The sequence below is a fragment of the Lemur catta genome, chromosome 17 (assembly GCF_020740605.2).
Source record: "Lemur catta isolate mLemCat1 chromosome 17, mLemCat1.pri, whole genome shotgun sequence".
NCBI classification, from domain to species: Eukaryota; Metazoa; Chordata; class Mammalia; order Primates; family Lemuridae; genus Lemur; species Lemur catta.
The window spans coordinates 4,670,040-4,690,042 of NC_059144.1; the positions used below are offsets into that span (position 1 = coordinate 4,670,040).

The 20,003-nt window shown below is 43.5% G+C and overlaps 1 protein-coding gene and 1 pseudogene across 4 annotated transcripts in view; one reads left to right on the forward strand and one right to left on the reverse strand.

The window, feature by feature from the left end:
* Nucleotides 1-3,005, forward strand: part of PIGG (phosphatidylinositol glycan anchor biosynthesis class G) — a 38,257-nt gene extending 35,252 nt beyond the window's left edge. For all 4 annotated transcript variants that reach the window (XM_045528092.1, XM_045528093.1, XM_045528094.1 and 1 more), the window contains one exon: nt 2,587-3,005. In XM_045528092.1, coding sequence (XP_045384048.1) covers nt 2,587-2,803 — 217 coding nt within the window. In that variant the 3' untranslated portion in view covers nt 2,804-3,005. The remainder of the gene's footprint in view (nt 1-2,586) is intronic.
* Nucleotides 3,006-7,554: 4,549 nt separating this feature from the next.
* LOC123622287 lies at nt 7,555-7,906 on the reverse strand (annotated as a pseudogene).
* Between the last annotated feature and the right edge of the window lie 12,097 nt (nt 7,907-20,003).

Below are 20,003 nucleotides of genomic sequence, written 5' to 3' on the forward strand. Positions count from 1 at the left end.
GGCAAGGGTGGTGCAGGGAGAAGTTCAGGGACACATGAGCGCTGTCCCCTGTCACTGAGCGGTCCCTTTAGGCCATGTCTGCCTTACCTACCAGGCTGCCCTGCCCAATTTGGCCTCAGCCCTCGTTCCCTCCAGTCAGCCTGGAGTCTCTACAGTACCCACGTCACTCGTGGCCTTGCCTCCTCTGGGGCTTTGTGCAGATGTGCCCCTCAGGGACACCCCAGACCGAAAGTGCAGCCCTCCATGCTGAAAAATGCCTGTTTTCTCCACAGCGCAGCCACCTCTGGCATTCACTGCTTCCTTACCGTCTGTATATCGTGTCCCAGAGAAAGGAGGCGGCTCTGTTTGCCTAAGGACCCTCAGGGCCTGGGCCTGGCCTGGCAGAGCCAGGCACTGATTGGTGCATGGGAAGCTCAATCCTGTGCCTCTCAGGCTGGCCTGGGCCTGGGCCTGTGCCCCTGGGCCTGGGCAGTTATGTGACTTCTCTGTGCCTCGTTTTCCCATCTGTAAAACGAGAGTTGCTGAGGGTTAGAAGAGAAGGTCTCCCTTGGAAGTGCTCAAAGCTGCCTGGAAGTGCCAGAGGGTCTCGTTATGCTCTGCCCCCATCCCTGCCAGCAGCGCGGTGCCTCTCCTATATGCTCACGTCACGTACCGATGGCATGGCCTCGTCCCCAGAAAGCAGGCGTCTGTCTGATGCTGGGCCAGCCTCTCGCACACTCTGGGTGGGTGTGGCCAGGTCAGCCATGCCCTCACACATGTCCTGCTGTGACCAGAGGCCCCCAGTCCTGGGAGCCCAGGGAGCCTTCTGTGGCCTCTCCTGTCTCCACAGTCCCAGGCTTGGATGTGAAGTTGGAGGGTCCCCTTCCTGCCATTGTGAATGGCATAGCTCTTGCTGTGGTGGCTGTTGGCCCCACATGCCAGTCCTGGCCGTGTTCAGGCTTCTCCTGATTAAGGCTCAGTGACACCACAGAGCACTTCCCGTGTCCCTCCCCGCCCCCAGCAGTTCCTGTGGCCTCCGCTCTCCCTCTGGCTTCTGCTGCACAGCCTCCCACATGGGGTTGTCTCTCACCACACCCAGGTGAGTTGGAGGGGTCAGCTCCAGCTGTCACCAGAGACAGCTGCCGGGAAGGTGAGGCGCTGGGCACTCAGGACAGCCCTGTCCTTTGCCCCTGAATGGCCGTGGTGCCCTTCGCAGGACGGTGAGCACTGAAGCAGGAGGAGGAGACATTTATGGAGCATTTTAAGTGGCACCCGGTGGAGATGCCAGGGCAACAGGACTAAGGAGCCCCTTTACAGAACACATGTGTACAGGCGCACACACTGCTGCTCTGCCCTTGAGCATTTGCCACCCCTACAAGGAGCGTCTCGCCGCTCACCGTCTGTGTCCAGGCCACAGCACGAACACGCCTGAGCCAAAGGAACTGTCTGCCCCTCCCACCTGGAGGCACCTTGCTTTATGTCAGCCGTCCCCAGTGCTCATTCGGGTGCAGTCAGCAAAGGCAGCCCGTGGGTGACGGAGGCCATGCCTGTGGGAGAGCAGGCGGCAGGGATATGGGACGTGGGCTGATTACAGGGGAGAGACCACAGTCCAGCTAAAAACTCGTCACGGTGTTCCAGGTGAGGCCCACGGGCCCTTGCAGACAGGACTTGTGACTCATGAGGGGTGTGGCTGAGCTGTGAAGATGCTCAAATAATGGAATTTATAATTTTGAAATAAGCACAGACTCACAGGAGTTGCTGTAAGGAATAGATTAGATGTTTGTAATGGTTTGAAACAAAGGGAGGACATTAATGTGCTTTGAGGGGTAGTTCTTATTTCTAGAATGCCGTTCTTCATTGTTAATTTGGTTAGCAGACACTTTTGAGCCAGTGTCCTCAGACCAGACCAGAGTGACAAGATGTTCCACTAGACAGCAGAAAGAAAAGTTCAGAACTGATAGTTGTATCGCATTCCATTCATTGGTTATATTTTATAATATATGTAATATAATAGTACATGGATATAATTTTTAAATAAATAACTGCAAAATTTGGGGGTGCATTTTTCCACAATGTTTTATGGACTGTGGTGGCCCCGAAGAGCAGGGAAGCCGCTGCCCACACGCAGACAGACCGCGTCCAGACCTCTGTGGGGAGGGGTCCTAGAGAGACCTGGTGTCTGGCGAACACCCTGGGTGCTTGTGTGCGCAGTCGGGTCCTGGGAGCATTTCTGGAGAGCTCGGGTGGGAACGGAACATGGGGGCTCTCGCCCATCACTCTTCCGTTGCCTCTGCTTTGCTTTTCTTCATAGCATTTCTCTTTTCCTGACCTGTTAGGTATTTATCTGGTTTTTCCTGTCTCCTTCACTAGAATGTATGCTCCTTGGGAGCAGGGCCTAGGCTCTCCCTTCTCCAGGACATCTGGAGGAATGCTGAGACTGTAACACAGTGACCGGGGTGTGTGTGAGAGAGAGCGCAGCACCTTCTAGTCCAGGAGCAGGAATTGCTGTAGTCCTTCCCCAAGTGAAAGCGTTGGTTACACTTGTGTCCTCGGCTTATGTGACACACAGTGGCACATGCTAATGCACATTTTCTTTTCTATTAACAGTGGTTCAGCACTGAGGCACGCTTGCTTCTGCTACGCGCTGATTGGTTCTGTTCCAGTGTCTGTGTACATCATTTTGGTGACATCCCTGCGTTACCACCTGTTTATCTGGAGCGTCTTTTCTCCGAAGCTTCTCTATGAGGGGATGCACCTGCTCGTCACAGCTGCTGTCTGTGCGTTCTGCACGGCCATGGATCAGACCAGCCGCACCAAAGCTTAGACCACGCCGGACGCTGGGAAAATAATAGGTTTTTAAAGTCTGCTGTTTACTTCATGGATTTGGATATTGTAAAATCTGTTTAAATGCAAGATCATTCTAAAAATGTAGATATGAAATTGATGAATAGTTTTAATTTCTTTGACCTCTGTGCCTGAGTTTAGATTAAATAGTAAGTAGTTTAATAAAAGGTCACTTTAAAATACTTACAGTTCGCATCATATTTCCGCTATTGACAATCACTCTAGAAACTTCTCAACTTTTAATTTCCTTTGAATAAATTATGATATGACCCAAATATATGTGTTTAAACTGAAGAATAAAAAGGTTTCCAGCCTTTGTGTTGGCATGTGTGAATTTTAGAGAGCCCTGGAGCTCTGGGAGGAGGTGCATCTGCTGCCAGGATTTTCCTCACTGCTCAGAGCTCTCAAAATCCTAAAAACCACAGAGGGCCCCACGGAGCTGTGCTTTATTATGTGGGTTACACATACCAGTGTTCATGGCACTGGTATAAAATGAAGACTAGGATGAAAAGAATAATCTATGGCATATGAATATAACATTTTACAGAAAAATAACCATATTTTCCAAAACAAGAATATTCAGTGAATATTTGTTTTAACATTTTTGTGAATCTCTGTAATGCCTGACTTGGTTCTGCGTTCCATGTGTTGCGATATGTGTGTTTGGCTGAAGTATATGAAGAAAATCCAGCCTCACACAGATAAGTAGTTGCAGAAAGAAGTGTTTTAATGTCCTTATTCTGATCATTGTGGATGTCCCTTTTTGATACCAGCACCAAAACTTGACAAATGGTGTTTTCTTAAAGGTTAGTTCGACAACAGAAAAAGAAATGAGTGCAGTAAAAACTGGTGAAATCCTACTGAGGTCTGTAACTGACTTAACAGAACTGTACCCATATCATTTTCCTGCTGTGACAATGTAGTGTGGCTGTGTAAGACACCGTCACTGGGGGGTGCTGGGGGAAGGGTGCACGAAACTGTACTGAGTCTTAAACTGTTTCAAAATAAAATTTATTTTAAAAAAGATTAGTTACAATGTGGAATCTAAAACCGTATCAGTGACCTTTCTTGTCCCTGTTGCTTTAAAACTCATTGATGTTGCACTCAGAATGGATCTTTTGCCCAGATGTGATTCTATAACGTCTGCATTGTTTGGAAAATAACAGTTCACTGAGTTACGTAGATTTCCAAATGTTGACGTAGTTCATTGTTCAATACCAAAATCCCTTGTTATATCACTCCCAGTCTCATCAGAAAAGTCTTTAAAGATTGAGATGCTCACTTCGGCAGATATTTTCCAAAACGTTAATTTACGTGTGAAATCACAAATTTAGTGATTGGCAGCACGTAGTGTCTTTTTTTTTCCTTGAACTTTTTTTCTTCAAGGAAATGTCTGCCAGACACCCAAATCCAAATAACCAGTTTGTCATTCTCCCAGTAACGATGGTGCTCTGCGACCGAGGGGCTCGTCCTTGAGACACTTGCAGCTCTGGGTGCGGCTCTGCGCGCACTCCCGCTTCACACGGCCCTTGAAAAGACGCGTTCACAGGTCAACATGTAATTAAATCGGTCACTGCCACTGCTTCGGCAGCGGCGTCCTTGAAGGAAACTGGCATTTTCTTTGCTGCTGTGTGTGGCGGGCGGTGACCACCAGGGCAGGCAGCGCCCTGCCCGATCCTCGCTCAGGCACCAGCGGTTTACCCTCCATGGCCTTTGCCTTTAAAACTCTCCTGATTTGGAAAAATAACGTAATCTAGAAGGAATCAGTACACTGAACTCAAACATTTAAAATCTGGCCATCCAGAAGCAACAGCAGCATTTAGAGAACACAATTCATAATATCCAGACGGAAGAGGGAAGGACAGAGGGCAGGTGCATGGCTAGACTTGCCCCTGAAGATCATGCCATGTGTCACTATTTTGAATCCGAAGTAGTTATGTAATTTTTCTGAATATAACAAAAATTAAAACCAAAAGAAAATGCTGAATTTTGAATAAATTTTTTATTATAAGAAATATTCATAAGACAGTCTTATGAAATTAAACCAGATTATTTCTAAAACATTGAGATGGGAGTCATGTTGATTTTTGAACGTTAGCTACTCTCTCCTGTTTAGTCCCTATCTAATGGCTCCCTGCTGTAAACGATAATAAACTTGCCACACATTCTTCCTTCCCCCACTTAACCAAATTTCTGTAGAATTGGGATTTGTAACCTGTATATTTTGTTCTATAAATTACGTAACTGGTTGGTTTTAATTCTGTAATGACTCATTGCTCACCCCCCATCCTTTTCCACCTGCTAAATTCTTGATTTTTTTTCCCTCAATTTGCAGGGTGGATTTTATTGTCTAGTAATTTTTTCAAAAAGGAATTAAGGATGTTTAATTCCTAAATATTTGCATCTATGTAATATCAGTCTGGTGTCTTTATGCCTTGTACAGAATTCTTATGCAGTAGTTTCTTCCCTCAAGACATGATGGAAATTGCAGTGCTTTGGTGTTACGTGAGGTTGTGCATGATCTAAAACCAAACTGATTTTCTCCCTTATGCATAACTTGCTTGTATTGGTTCTTTCTTTTCTTTTATCTTTTCCTTCCCTCCTGCCTTCCCCTTCCCTCTTTCCTTCCTTCCTTTTTTCTCTTTTTATGCCTTTGTCTTTCTCAATTTTACCTTTCCTTTTCATTAGCTCTTATGTAATTCGTAATTTTCCTTCCATTCCAAAAGTTTTCTGGGAGAGTGTTACTGTACAAATATTTAATATTTATAGATATTTGATTTGTTATCACTTTCTGAAATTGGTTTATTTTTTTCCTAATTACAGGACACTTCCCACTTAATATCAGTAATTCATTCTGAAAACCTGTTGTTTAATGGCAAAATGCTACCTGGGGATCTATTTCCTATTACTTTAAGTGGAAAACTATGATGATGCATTACACATCACACCCAGGCCCCCAACCAGTTTTATAAAATGTAATTGAACTGTGCAATACCCACATGTAAGTAACATCCTATTATGTTAGGTGCAAAATGCTTAAAACATCACTTCCTGGTCACCAAATAATTAATATGATTGTAAACAACCTTTGCTGTGTGTCCACCGACACGGCCTCCGGGCACACCCACGGCCTCCGGGCACACCCACGTCAGCCCCTTCCGCTACGCCTGCAGAGATGCAGAAGTGCCGGCATTTACATTTGGAATGCAGCAAGAGATTTTCCCACACATTGTTATGTTAAAATTGATGTTTATGGAGTTTTAGGGACACAAATTTCTATATAAAGAAAGGCTGGAAAATGTTTTGTGGGTATTAAAAATAAAGAGGCATTATCCTAGGAAAGTGTTAACCAAAACACATTCTTTGAGGGCATACCTGTATTTATTCTTTTTTGAAAAAAGTATCTTGGAAATTTCCAAGTACCTACAAAGTGAGCAGAATAATGAGCACTGGACACCCTGACCCCACTGCAGCAGCTGACACGCAGATGTTCTTGTACATCTTAACCCCCCGACCCTCCCAGGCAGTTAATTCTTATCCAGTGTTTAGATTTTGAGGGATAATATACAGACACTGAAAAGCAAAGAGCAGACCCAATTTGACAAATGGAAACGTCTGTGTATCCCATGCCTCTTTTAAGGTGTAGAATGTTTCCTCTTCTAGAAAAGTCCGTCATGGTCTTTCCCAGAGATAACTACTATTTTATTAATAATTACATTCCAGATGCTCCTCAACTTACAATGGGGTTATGTTCCAACACCCACCATAAGTTGAAAATGCATTTGATACACCTAACCTACCAAATGTTACAGCTCAGCCTAGTCCGCCTTAAACATGCTGAGAACACAGACTAGCCTATAGTCAGGCAAAATTAATTAACCCAAAGCCTACTTCATAATAAAGTGTTGAATATCTCATGTAATTTATTGAATACTGTACTGAAAGTGAAAAACAGAATGGTTTCATGGGTACTCCAAGTATGTTTTCTACTAAATGCATGTTGCTTTCACACCATTCATTGTAAAGTCAAAATTTTTTAAGTTTGAACCATCATAAGTCAGGCACCATTTGTGGTTTTGCCTGTTCTACAAATTCAATTAAGTGAATTCCTACAGACTGGGTGTACTCTTCTGTTTCTAGCTTCTTTCACTCAGAATAGCGTCTGTGGGTTTATCCATGTTAAATGTGTCAGATTCTGTTACTTTTGATAGCTGGGTAGGATTCCATTTATATGACCATAGCACAATTTGTTTATCCATTCTCCTATTGATGGGCATTTGGATTTTTTCCAGGTTTTAGCTGTTAGGAAAAAAGCTGCTATGAATTTTCTTGTACACATCTTGTGGACATATGTTTTCATATCTCCTGGATGGATGCCTGGGACTGGGATTGCCAGGTCATATAGTAAATGTACTTAAAGTCTAAAAAATTGCCATTTTCCCAGAGCAGTTGACTCTTTTATATTCACTAGCAGTGTGGGAGTTCTTATTGCTGCACATTATAGCCAACATTCTGTATCTTTTAAATTTTATTCATTCTGAAGGGTCCATAGTGGTGTCTCATGGTTTTTATTATTTACATTTTATTTTTTGCATTTTCCTAATGACTAATGATGTTGCTGTCTGCTTATTGTCCACTTGTGTATCTTTTACTGTGGTGTGTCTGTTCAGGGTTTTTATATATATATATATATATATCACAGGCGCTGTCAAGTTTTGTTAAAACATTTGCACAATTTACTTTTCACCAGTCTGTTCTGGCATGCTTCTAATGATATCAGAGTCACCTGGATCAGTGACAGCCAATGTGCATACTCTGTAGTATTTTCCACATGCTGTGCCCAATTCAGTATCATTGCCACTGTAGTGGTGGACGCCAGTGTGGCTACCACGGCATAGTACTCTATTTCAGATTTCCTCAAAGCTGGGCAGTTGTGGGCGAGGATGACCAATTTCGCTTTGCCTTGTCTGATCATTTTCGGAGTCTGCTCACACCCCCTCACGTACTTTCCACTTTTCATAACAAGTTGGAGCCTTGAGTTGATTGACTCCAGTGACTTCTTCATCTTCTTTGAGGCCACCATCTTCCTGCTTTAGTTGCAGGACGGACCCAACCAAGACCAGCCGCCAAGATGGCCGGGGAGCAAGAAAGAGTGTTAGGTTTTTTTGACCATCTTTTAAACTGGCTTGCTTTTTCCTCGATGAATTGTAAGAGTACTTCATACATTCAGGGTACAGGTTCTTTATCAGAGTTTTCTGTGAATATTTTCTCCCAATCTATCACTTATTTATTCATTTTTAAAATGTGTTTTGATGAGCAAAAGTTCCTTGTTTAGGTGAAATCTAATTTATCAATTATTTCTTTTATGGCCATTGCTTTCTGTGCCTAAGAAATCTTCATCTGTTCAGGTCAGAAAGATGTGTTTCTTTCTCAAGTTTTTACAGTTTTCTCTGGCTTTTTATTTTGGTTTCTGCTCCATCTCCAGTTAGTTTGGTATATGATGTGGTGAAGGAGCTGAGCTCTCTCCGCTTCTTCCTTTCCTCCCACGGCCCCAGCACAGATCCCATTTATGTCAGCATTATTTATGGAAAATGCTTTTCTTTCCTTTCTGAATTACTTTGGCTTCTTGGTCAAAAATCAGTTGATGGAATAAGCATGGGTCTATCTCTGGACTCTAGGGTGTTCCGTGGGTCTTTCTGTCTGTCGTTATGCCAGGACCAGACTGTTTCGGTTACTGCAGCTTTATATTAAGTCTCAAAGTTAGATAATAAAGTCCTCTAGCTTTAATCAAGATTGTTTTGACTATTCTAGGTCCTTCAAATTTTCATGTAACTTTTGCAATCAGCTTATCAATTTCTGTTTTTAAAAACATGCCAGATGCTGGTTAGGACTGCATTACATCCACAGGTAAATTTGGAGAGATCAGACTCTTGCTGTGAAGTCTCTCAGCCTGTGAGCATGATCGATTTCTCTGGTTATATAGGTCTGCGGTAATTTCTCTCAGTAATGTTTTATGGTTTTTAGCCCAACACTTTGCAAGTCCTATGTTAAATTTCTTCCTGGGTTTTCTTCTTTCTGGTGTTTTTCTATGCTGTGGTTAATGTAGTTGTCTCTTATTTTCCAGTAGTTTGTTGATAGACTATAAAAACACAATCTGTGTGTGTGTTGACGTTGTGTCCTGAGACCTTGCTAAACTCATTTATAGTCTCACTGATAGTTTTGATGATTCCTTAGGATTTTCTACATAAACAATCATGTCCTTCATGAATAGGGACAGTTTCACTCCTTCCTTTTCAATCTTTGTGCCTTTTATTTTCTTTGCTTTCTCATACTGAGTAAAACTTCTAGTACAATATTGAGTAGAAGTGATGAGAATGGACATTTTTTGCATTGTGCCCAAATCTTGGGGCAAAAATGTTCAATATCTCCTCATTAAGTATGAGCTTAGCTTTCGCACAGGTACCCTTTATCGGAGTAAGCAAGCTCCCTTCTATTTCTAGCCTGCTGAGAGTTTTGATTTGTTTTTGTCAAGAGTCAGTGTTAGATTTTGTCAAGTGTTTTTTCCTGTGTCTATTAAGTTGATCATATTGCCAACCTAAATAACAAAGAGAGGCTCTTTAAAAGAAGATGATATTTATTGAGAATAGGGCACTGCAATGGAATACACGTGCCATAGTAAACTATGAGCATATTCAGGGAGGTAAAGGAAGACAAAGGTTTTTAAAGAGAAAAATGAGGAGGATTACATAATTGTTTTGAGATAATTATACTTGGCTACAAGGATCGATAACAAATGGGTGATGCCAGTTTGAGGTTGGACAGGCAGTGGCTGGGCAGACGTCCTCCTGGAGTTACTTTTTGTGTAAGGCTGTGATGGCTTTTGGGCAATGCTGTGGCTTTTGTGGAGTCTTTTGTAATGGTTTTTGTTATCAGGAATTTATGCATGAGAACCCTCCCTTGATGGCCTTCCCTGGCTCTATTTCAGGGCTTTTAAAAGTTTTTCTTTCTTTCTTTTTTTTTTTTTTTTTAGACAGAGTTTTGCTCTGTTGCTCAGGCTACAGTGCCATGGCGTCAGCCTAGCTCACAGCAACCTCAAACTCCTGGGCTTCAGCGATCCTCCTGCCTCAGCCTCCCAAGTAGCTGGGACTACAGGCATGTGCCACCATGCCCAGCTAATTTCTTTCTATTTTTAGTTGTTTGGCTAATTTCTTTATTTTTTTTTAGTAGAGACAGGGTTTCACTCTTGCTCAGGGTGGTCTCAAACTCTTGACCTTGAGCGATCCTCCCGCCTTGGCCTCCCAGAGTGCTAGGATTACAGGCACCGCACCCAGCCCTAAGTTTTTCTTTTTTTTTAACACCAGTGACTCCATGTCGATTCTGATGACTTTTGCATTATGATATTTCTCCTTTATTCTGTTAATATGGTAGAATGTTTCGTTTTTAAAATCTTTTAAAGTGATCTTGAATCCCTAGAATAAGCCCTACATGGTTGTAGTGTATTATCTTTTTAATATATTGATGGATTTGATTCACTAATATTTACTTACGAATTTTTGCATGCTCATGAGGGCTAGTAATCTGTAATTTTTCATTCTTGTAAAGTCATCTGTTCCTAAAAGTTTTGGCATGAGGGTTATTCTGGCCTAATAAAATGAGTTGGAAAATGATCCCTTCTCCATTTTCTGAAAGGGTTTAAGTAAAATTTGTTTTTTCCTTAAAATTTACCTGTGAAACCACCTGGGCCTGGAGTTGTCTTCGTGGGAAAGTTTTTAATAACAATTTTGGTATTTGATAGCTACTGTATTAAGATTTTCTATTTTATCTTGTGTCAGTTTTGGTGAGTTATGTTTTTCAAGGATTTTTCCATTTCACTCAAATTGGCATAAGTTTGTTTATCACATGTCCTTGTCCTCTTTTCGATGGTGTCTGTGGGATCCGTAACGACAGTCTCTCTCTCCCACTGACTTCGGTGGTGCACACTCACGCTCTGTCTTACCTGTATTGACTGTGCTAGGAGTTAGTCTTTTCAAAAAAAAGACTTTCTTCTATTGTTTATTTCCATCTTATTGATTTCTGCTATTAACCTTATTAATAGTTCCAATTTTCTCCGTACTTTGATTTTAATTAATTTGTTTTCATTAAAACAAAAGGATTCATTTTAAGGCTTTTTGTCCTTTCCAATATATGCACTACGTATTTCCCTGTTTGAGGGAAAAAACCTGGCTTTTTGTTTTACTATAATCTCACAGCACATTACACTTCTGTGACTAGAAGTGGGGGGATTTTTCTTCATCCATTAAGCAGTTCTCCAGTGGCCACCTCAGTATCCTACGTGTCCCCTACTTCAGTTCAGCTCTGACTCTGCCTGCCTGGAAACAGTGTCAGATCCCACCGTTACGGGCTCGGTCCCGCAAGACTGCTCCCCACTTCAGATGCCAATTGCAAGTCCCCAGTTGTGACCTGTGTTTCTGACCAGCTGGCTATAAACTGGGGTTTCCACGGCCCCCTCTTTGGGTTTGATCATTTGCCAGGATGGCTCACAGAACCCGGGGAAACGCTCTCCTTATGTTCACCGGTTTAGAATGAAGGCTGCCGATGCACTGCCCGATGAAGAGGTGGGTAGGTGCGGTGGGCACGCAGACCTTCCCTGCCCGCCCTGCGTGCACCCCCTCCCAGTACCTCCACCAGCTCCGCAACCCAAAAGCTCTTCCAATCTTGTTGGTTAAGAGTTTTCATAGCACCTGATTTCCAGCTGCCGCCTCCCTCCCTGAGGGCCAGTGGGTTAGGGCTGAAATTTCTAATCTCTACTCACCAGGCCTTCCTGGCAGCCAGCTCTATTCTGAGGCTATCTAGGGGCTCATGAGCATAAATCCAGATGTGATCAAAAGGTCTTGAGGCAAAAGACAATCCCATCACTAAGGAAATTCCAAGGGTTTTAATAGCCAGGAGACAGAAACTCGGGAATAAGACCAAATATATTTCATATTATAACACACCCTTTAAGGAATTTTTTCACTGCATTTACAAATTTCATGTGCTGCATTTTTATTATCATTCAGTTTGAAGTGTTTCTTGATCTTTTGTGGCCCAGCAATTGGGTCTGTCTTGATGAACATTCTGTGTGCAATAAAAAAAAATGTAGACTTGGTAGTTGTTGGTGTGATGTCCTTCAGCTGTCAATTAGGCCAAAGTAGTTGATGTCAACCAGGTCTTCTATACCTGTGGTCCCCAGTCCCCCGGCTGCAGACCGATACTGGTCTGTGGCCTGTTAGGAACCGGGCTGCCCTGCGGGAGGTGAGCGGGGACCAGCGAAGCTAAGGCTCTATTTAGAGCCGCTGCCCATCGCTCGCCATCGCCAACCCCGGTCTGTGGAAGAATTGTCTTCTGTGAAACCGGTCCCTGGTGCCAAAAAGGTTGAGGACCGCTGTTCCATACCCTTAACTGATTTTTTAAATCTACTATTCTAGCAATTACTGAGAGAGGGTTGCCAAAATTTCCAACTATGATTGTGGATTTATGTGTTTCTCTCTTAGATATGTTGGTTTTTGCTTCATGTATTATAAAACTTTATTCAATACATATACATCGATAGTTGTTATATCTTCCCGATACACTTTCTCTTATTGTGAAGTATCCCTCTTTGTCTCTGATAATACTCCTCGTCTTAAAGCCTATTTCATCTGATAGTAGAACAGCCACTCCAACTTTCTTATGATTAGTATTTGCATGGTATGTCTCTTTCCACCATTTTAATTTCAACCTACCTTGGCTTTGTAGTTAATGTATGACTTTTATAACTTCATATACTTGGGTCCTACTTTTTATCAGTCTGACAATTTCTGCCTTTTAATTGAAGTATTTATTCCATTTATATTTAATATAATTATTGATACAGTTGTGTTTAGAGCTGCTGTTTTTCTATTTGTTTCTTTTTTTGTCTATGTTCATTTGTTCCTCCTTTCTTGCCTTCTTTGGGTTACATTAACGGTTTTTTACTATTCCATTCTGTCTTTGCCATTGTCTTTTTGTACTTAATAGACGATTTTTAGAGTAGTTCTAGGTGTCCAGAAAATTGAAAAATGTACAGAGTTCTCATACAACCATCCTACCCCCAGCCACAGTTTCCTCTGTTATTAACATTTTGCATTACAGTGGTACACTTGTCACAATTGATGAGCTAATAACAGCCCATTGTTATTAACTAAAGTCTGTAGTTTACACTAGGGTTCACTCTGTGTTATACATCCTGTGGATTTTGAGAAACATATAATGACACGTATCTGTCATCACAGCATCATACAGAATAGTTTTACTGCCCCCAAAATCTCCTGTGCTTCACCTGTTTGTCCCTCCCTCCCCTGAACCCTAGTGGCAACCACTGATGATTTTACTCTCTTCCTAGTTTTACCTTTTCCAGAATGTCATTTAGTTGAAATCATAGTCTGTAGTCTTCTCAGATTGGCTTCTTTCATTTAGCAATATGCATTTAAGATTCCTTCATGTCTTTTTATGGCTTGATGGCTCATTTCTTTTTAGTGCTGATAATATTTCATTGTACAGATGTAACACCTACTAAAGGACATAATTGGTCACTTCTAGGTTTTGCAAGTTATGAATAAAGCTGCTATAAACATCTGTGTGCAAGGTTTTATGTGGACATAAGTTCTCACCTCTTTTGGGCAAATACAAGGAGCATGATTGCCGGATCATATGGTAAAAGGATGTTTAGTTTTGTAAGAAACTGCCTTCCAAAGTGGCTGTACCATTTTATATTCCCACCAACAGGTGGGAATGAGGGTTTCTTTTTTTTCTCCTTTAATTTAAAGAGGTTTATTCTGAGCCGAATATGTGTGACTATGGCTCAAGAAGCCTTGAGCAAGTGGTCTCCGAATGAGAGTTCTTATTCCCCCATATCCTTGCCAGCATTTGGTGTTGTTAGTGTTTTGGATTTTAGTCATTCTAATAGGTGTGTAGTGGTATCTCATTGTTACATTAATTTTCAATTCCTTAAAGACATGACTTTGAGCTTTTTTTTTTTTTTTTTTTTGAGACAGAGTCTTGTTCTGTCGCATGGGCTATAGTGCCATGATGTGATCATAGCTCACAGCAACCTCAGACTCCTGGGCTCAAGCCTCAGCTTCCCAAGTAGCTGGGACTACAGGCATACATCACCATACATGGCTAATTTTTGTAATTTTAGTAAAGACGGGGTCTCGCTCTTGCTCAGGGTGGTCTTGAACTCCTGAGCTCAAGCAATCCTCCTGCCTTGGCCTCCCAGAGTACTGGGATGACAGGAGTGAGCCACCACACTGGCCTTGAGCATCTTTTCACGTGCTTATTTGCCATCTGTGTACCTTCTTTGGTGGAGTCTGTTCAGATCTTTTTCCCACTTTTAAATTGGGTTGTTTTCTTATTGTTGAGTTTTTAGAGTTCCTTTTATATTTTGGATATCTGTTCTTTATCAGATATGTAATTTGTAAATATTTTTCCCAGTCTGTTACTTGTGTTTTCATTCTCTTGACAGTGTCTTTTACAGAGCAGAGGTTTTTAGTTTTAGTGAAGTCCAAATCATCAACTCTCCCTCTCGTGGATCCTGCTTTTGATGACACCATCAAGTGATCGCCAAGTCCAAGACCACCTAGATTTTTTCCTATGTTATCTTGTGGTAGTTTTATAACTTTCAGTTTTGTATTTTGGTCCGTGATCCATTTTGAGATCATTTTTGTGAAATGTATAAGGTATGTATCTAGTTTTTCTTTTTTAAATGTGGGTGTCCAGTATTTCAGTGCCATTTGTTGAAAAGATGATCCTTTTTCTGTTGAATTGCCTATACTCTTCTGTCAAAGACCAGTATCGTGGGTCTGTTTCTGGGCTCTCTGTTCTATTCTGTTGATCTATTTGTCCTTTCTTTGGTTGATACCACACTGCCTTAATTAAGTTTTGAAGTCTGGTAGTGTCAGTCTCCTGACTCTATTCTTCACCTGCAATATTGTGCTGGTTATTCTGGGTCTTTTGCCTTTTTATACAAACTGTAGAATCAGTTTGTCAATATCTACATAACAACTTGCTGGAAGTTTATTTTTTTATAATTTTTTATTATATTAAAATACAAATAACATAAAATTTACTATTGTAACCATTTGTAAGTATTCAGTTCAGTGGCGTTAAATACACGCATAACGTTATGCAGCCATCACCACCATCCATCTCCATACCTCTTTTCATATTACAAGACCGAACTCTATGGCCATTAAACACCACCTACCTATTTCCTCCTCCCGCAAGTCCCTAGCAGCCACCATTCTACTGTCCGTCTCTATAATTTTGACTACTCTAAGTATTTCATAAGTGAAGTCATACAGTATTTTGGGGGATTTTTTGTGACTGGTTTATTTCACTCAGCATAATGTCCTCAAGGTGCATTCATGTTGTAGCATATGTCAGAATATCCTTGCTTTTTAAAGGCTGAATAATATTTTATTATATGAATAGACCACATTTTGCTTATCCAACTTCTGGGTTGCTTTTGTGTTTTCTGTTTTAATAATGCTGCTCTGAACATGGTGTACAAATATTTCTTTGAGACCCTGCTTTCAATTTTTGGAATTGATACACAGAAGTGGAATTGAAGTTGCATCATATGGCAATTCAATTTTTTTTTCAATTTTTATTTTTTGAGGAACAGCCATACTGTTTCCCACAGCAGTGGCACCATGTGACATTCCCGCCAACAGTGCTCAAGGTTCCCATTTTCTACATCCTTGACAACACTTTTCCTTTTCTTTTTTTATTATTATTATTAGAATCATCCTAATGGGTGTTAGGTGGTATCAAATTGTGGTTTTGACTTGCGTTTCCCTAGTGACCAATGATGTTGAACATCTTTTCACGTGCCTATTGGCCATTGGTGTATCTTCTTTGGAGAAATGTCTGTTCACGCCCTTTGCCCATTTTTGAATTGGGTTGTTTTTTGTTGTTGAATTTTAGGAGATCTCTATATATTCTGGTTATTAATCTCTTGTCAGACAGATGACTAGAAAATACTTTCTCCCAGTCCATGGGCTGTCTTTTCACTATGTTGATACTGTCTTTTGATGCACAAAAATGCTTAATTTTCAGGAGGTCCATTTCATTGCCTCTGCCTTTGGTGATATATCCAAGAAATCACTGCCAAAGCCAATGTTATGAGGCTTTTACTCTGTGTTTTCTTCTAAGAGTTTTAAGTCTTACATTCACGTTAAAGTTTAGTTATATTACGTTAAGAGTTTTAGGTGAAGAGGAAAGATGTGGGACATCATCAGTAGGAGACAGTGCAGGGCACAGAGGAGAGTGGCATGAATGTGGACTGTCATGCATGTGGGAGATGATGTCACAGTTGACAAATAGCAGTTTTCATAAAGGCTGTGAAATACTTGGCTCAAAATATGATGAAAGAGAAAAGGTGCTGGAATAATCTAGTGATTCATATAATAAAGGACAAAATTAAAAAAGACATGTGGACATTGATAGATACGTTAATAGATGCACACATCCAATGACAAAGGATAAAATGAGATCTCTACCTCTCATTATAAACAAAAATAAATTCTCAGATGCATTAAAGGCCTAAATATGAAAGCAAAACTGTAAAACTTTTACAAGAAAAGGAAACATCAGGATAGGGGAGGATTTCCTATGCAAGAGACAGGAAACATAAGCCTTAAAGGAAAAGATTAATAAAAGTGATTTACTTTTTGCCAAATGAAAAGACAACCACACTCCAGGATAAGGTATTTGCAAACCCCAAAGGAGTGGTGTCCAAAGTATGTGCAGTGAACTCCTAGAAATCAATCCAGAAGTGAAAAGACAAGCCACGTTTCTGAAAGCTAGAGATGGTCACACACAAGATGACACAACAATCAGTGAAGACGCTTCACTGGGAACTGTGGAAATGAGGATGAGGGCGGGATGGCCCTTCACAGAAAGCAGCGTGGTGGAAAAAACACCAAGTTCTGGGAGAGGCAGGAAAGGTGGGTTCCCCGCGGTGCTGCCAGGGTGTGACTCACACCTGTGCGTGTGTCGGGACCTTCACTGCACACAGCAATCCCGCAGAGCCGAACGCGCACGCCCTCTGATCACGCCTGGGCGTGAGACTCGGAGGAAGTCTGACCTGTGAGCAAGAAGGCAGGTGAAAGGGTTTTCCCTGCGGCACCGACTATAACACTGAAGAAGGAAATAAGCCAAGAGCACCTCAGCAGGGGATGCTAAATAAACTGCGGTTTATCCACACGTGGGATATGCAATATATTAACACCAGATAAATGAACCAGTCACCACAAAATGAATCTCAGAAACATAACATTGAGTGCAAAAGAGCATATTGCATAAAGATTAAATACAGTACGACATAATTTACGTAAAGTTTTAAAATGTCCAAATGATGCACTATAATGTGTGTGGACACACACTGTTACGACACAAGCACAGATACATGCCTGGGAATGACCCACCACCGACTCCAGCTGAGTGCAACCCAAAGGGTCAGGGGGCAGGATGATGGGGAAGCTCTGGCTATTCCTGTAAGTTTATAGCTTTAAAAATAAAAGGGAAATGTGGACCAAAGATGGAAAAAAATTTAAACTGTTGAAGTGTAGAATATTGTGTTTTAATTTTGATGACAATGCACACTGAATTTCAGTGGTAGATACATATGTGTTATTCACAGTCTACATGCTTAACATTTTTCCCGATTCAAAATAAAAGAAGTATGTATGGAAAGAGGCTATTCTAAGTTAGATCAATTGGCAGCCACTAGCCACACACGGCTTTGAGCATTGGAAATGTGGCTGGTCCAACTGAGATGTGCTCTAAGTGTAAAATACAACCAGATTTCCAAACTTAGTATGAAAAAAAGATGTAAAATGTCTTTATTCTGGAGTTCTCCCACAGAGTGAACACTCAGGCTTGAATGAGGGTGGAGGCGGTGGGCTGGAGAGATGGGTGCCACTCTGGTGTCCCAGCATCTGGTGGTACCTGGCCCCGTGGGTAGCTATTGAATAAAGAAAATGAACAAGACTGGTTAGCAGCCAGTGCCTAGATGAAGGGCTTGGTGACAGGCATGTGTAGGGCCTGGGGGACAGGATGAGGGTTGGGGGTGGAGCTACTCTCCTGAGAAGGGGAAGACCTGGACTTTGGGGGACAGGCTTTTGGGTCTCGAGGGACCCTGAAGGGGTGGTGAGCAGGCGATGTCAGCACCCCGACACCTGGAGGGAGACTGAAGTTTTCACCCTGCGACCCAATACCTGTGCTTATAAAACTCCCACAAATGTTGCTTAGGAACAGACCTTGGTTCTGCCTTGCGGCTAGAACAAGGCAGAGTTCCCGGACCCAGGGAGAGTGACGCAGCCCCCAATCCTTGCGGCCAGGGGCTCATGCCAGCTCCATGCTTGAGCAACAGAAGCTCTTTCTCTGATTGTGCATCTTCCCCACTGTGAAGTTTGTCTTCAGGGTGCTGAAGGCAATGAGCCTAAAGTGCTTGACACATGGGCCTGGCCCGTGGTGAGCCCATAAGACAAAGGAGCCCTTGGTGAGGTGATGCCGATGCCCAGAGAGGCTGATGTGCCCTGGGGTGGGGTGTGCCCCAGGGTGGGGTGTGCCCTGGGACTGGGTGTGCGCTGAGGTGGGGTGTGCCCTGGGGTGGGGTGTGCCCCGGGGTGGGGTGTGCCCCGGGGTGGGGTGTGCCCCAGGGTGGCGTGTGCCCTGGGACTGGGTGTGCCCTGGGACTGGGTGTGCGCTGAGGTGGGGTGTGCCCTGGGGTGGGGTGTGCCCCGGGGTGGGGTGTGCTCTGCAGTGGGAGTGGCGTTGTCTGGTTCGCTGCTGCGGAATGCTGGGACACAAGCAGGACCCTCCCTAGACACCTGTTGAGTTCAGTATCATCACCTTCATCAGGTGACAAGCACCAAAAGGCAGGACCACCCTGAGCCTACAAAGGCCTCAGAGGCTTCTTTTCCTGCTGAGCTTTGAGCAATGGATGGGGTCAGGCTATAGCCTGGGGCAGCGGCTACAGGAGCCCGGGAGCCGGGAGCAGACTCCCGGCGGAGCCGGCTCTTCCAGCAGCACAGTGGCAGAGGAGCTTCGAAGTCACATTTAAGGAAAAAATAACCTGAGTTATGCTTACAAAGGCAGGAGGGGCCCTCATGGGTGGGCCCTCCTGGGCAGTTGGGGCTCTGCAGACACCAGGAGGGCCTGAGACATGCAGCAAGGTGGCTCCCAGCCTGAAAATGTTTCAGCTTTTCATTTACTTATTTGTTTTAGATATTCACCTGACAGATCCATTCTGGATCATGAATATCCCTGGTCTAATGTGGACTTGGCCTCGTCACCCACTACAGGGACAGCTCCCTGCTTCCTGTCACCTGAGGTCACAGCACATACTGCAGGGAGGAGGGACTATGTCCCAGAAAAGAGAAGGAGCAAACCACAGACCTCCGCTGAGCTCTGTACTGGGGGAATGTCATCTACCAGAACCTCGGAATGTGGCCTGCCAGGGAACAGGGTCTTTGCAGACCATACTGGAGTAGGATGGGACCTAAATACAACAAGGGTGTCCTTATAAAAGACAGAAAGGACACAGAGTCACCGAGTCACAGACGAGAGCAGCAGGTGATGGCAGAGGCAGGGGTGGAGTGGTGAGTCTGCAGGCCCAGGAGCACCAGGCCTGCTGTAGCCGCTAGCAGCTGGGGACAGCCAGGACCGATTCTCCCTCAGAGCTTCCAGAAAGAACCAGCCCTGCTGGACTTTCGCCTGCCAACTGGGAGAGAACAGACACTTGCTGTTTGAAGACACCAGTTTGTGGTACTGAGTTATGGCAGCCCTCGGAAGCAAATGCAAGCTCTTACAGTGTCTGGGGCCCTGGGTGGTGGAGATCCTTGCCTGCAACCTCCATCGTGTTGCCCCAGACTCCCGGCCCTCCCCCCTTACCTGATTGACACCAAGGTCGCTTTGGCCCCTGGGACCCTCTATCTCCCCCACCTGCTTGCAGCTGCAGTGACCCTCGAGACCCTGAACCCTCAAGGGTCCCCCAGGGCCCTGGCCTCTTGCTCCCTGCACACCTCCATGGGCTGCAGTGCCCCAGGCCGCTGCTCCCACCTCTGGAATCCCCCCTCCCCGGGGCCTCCCCACAGCTGCTGCCATCCCAATGC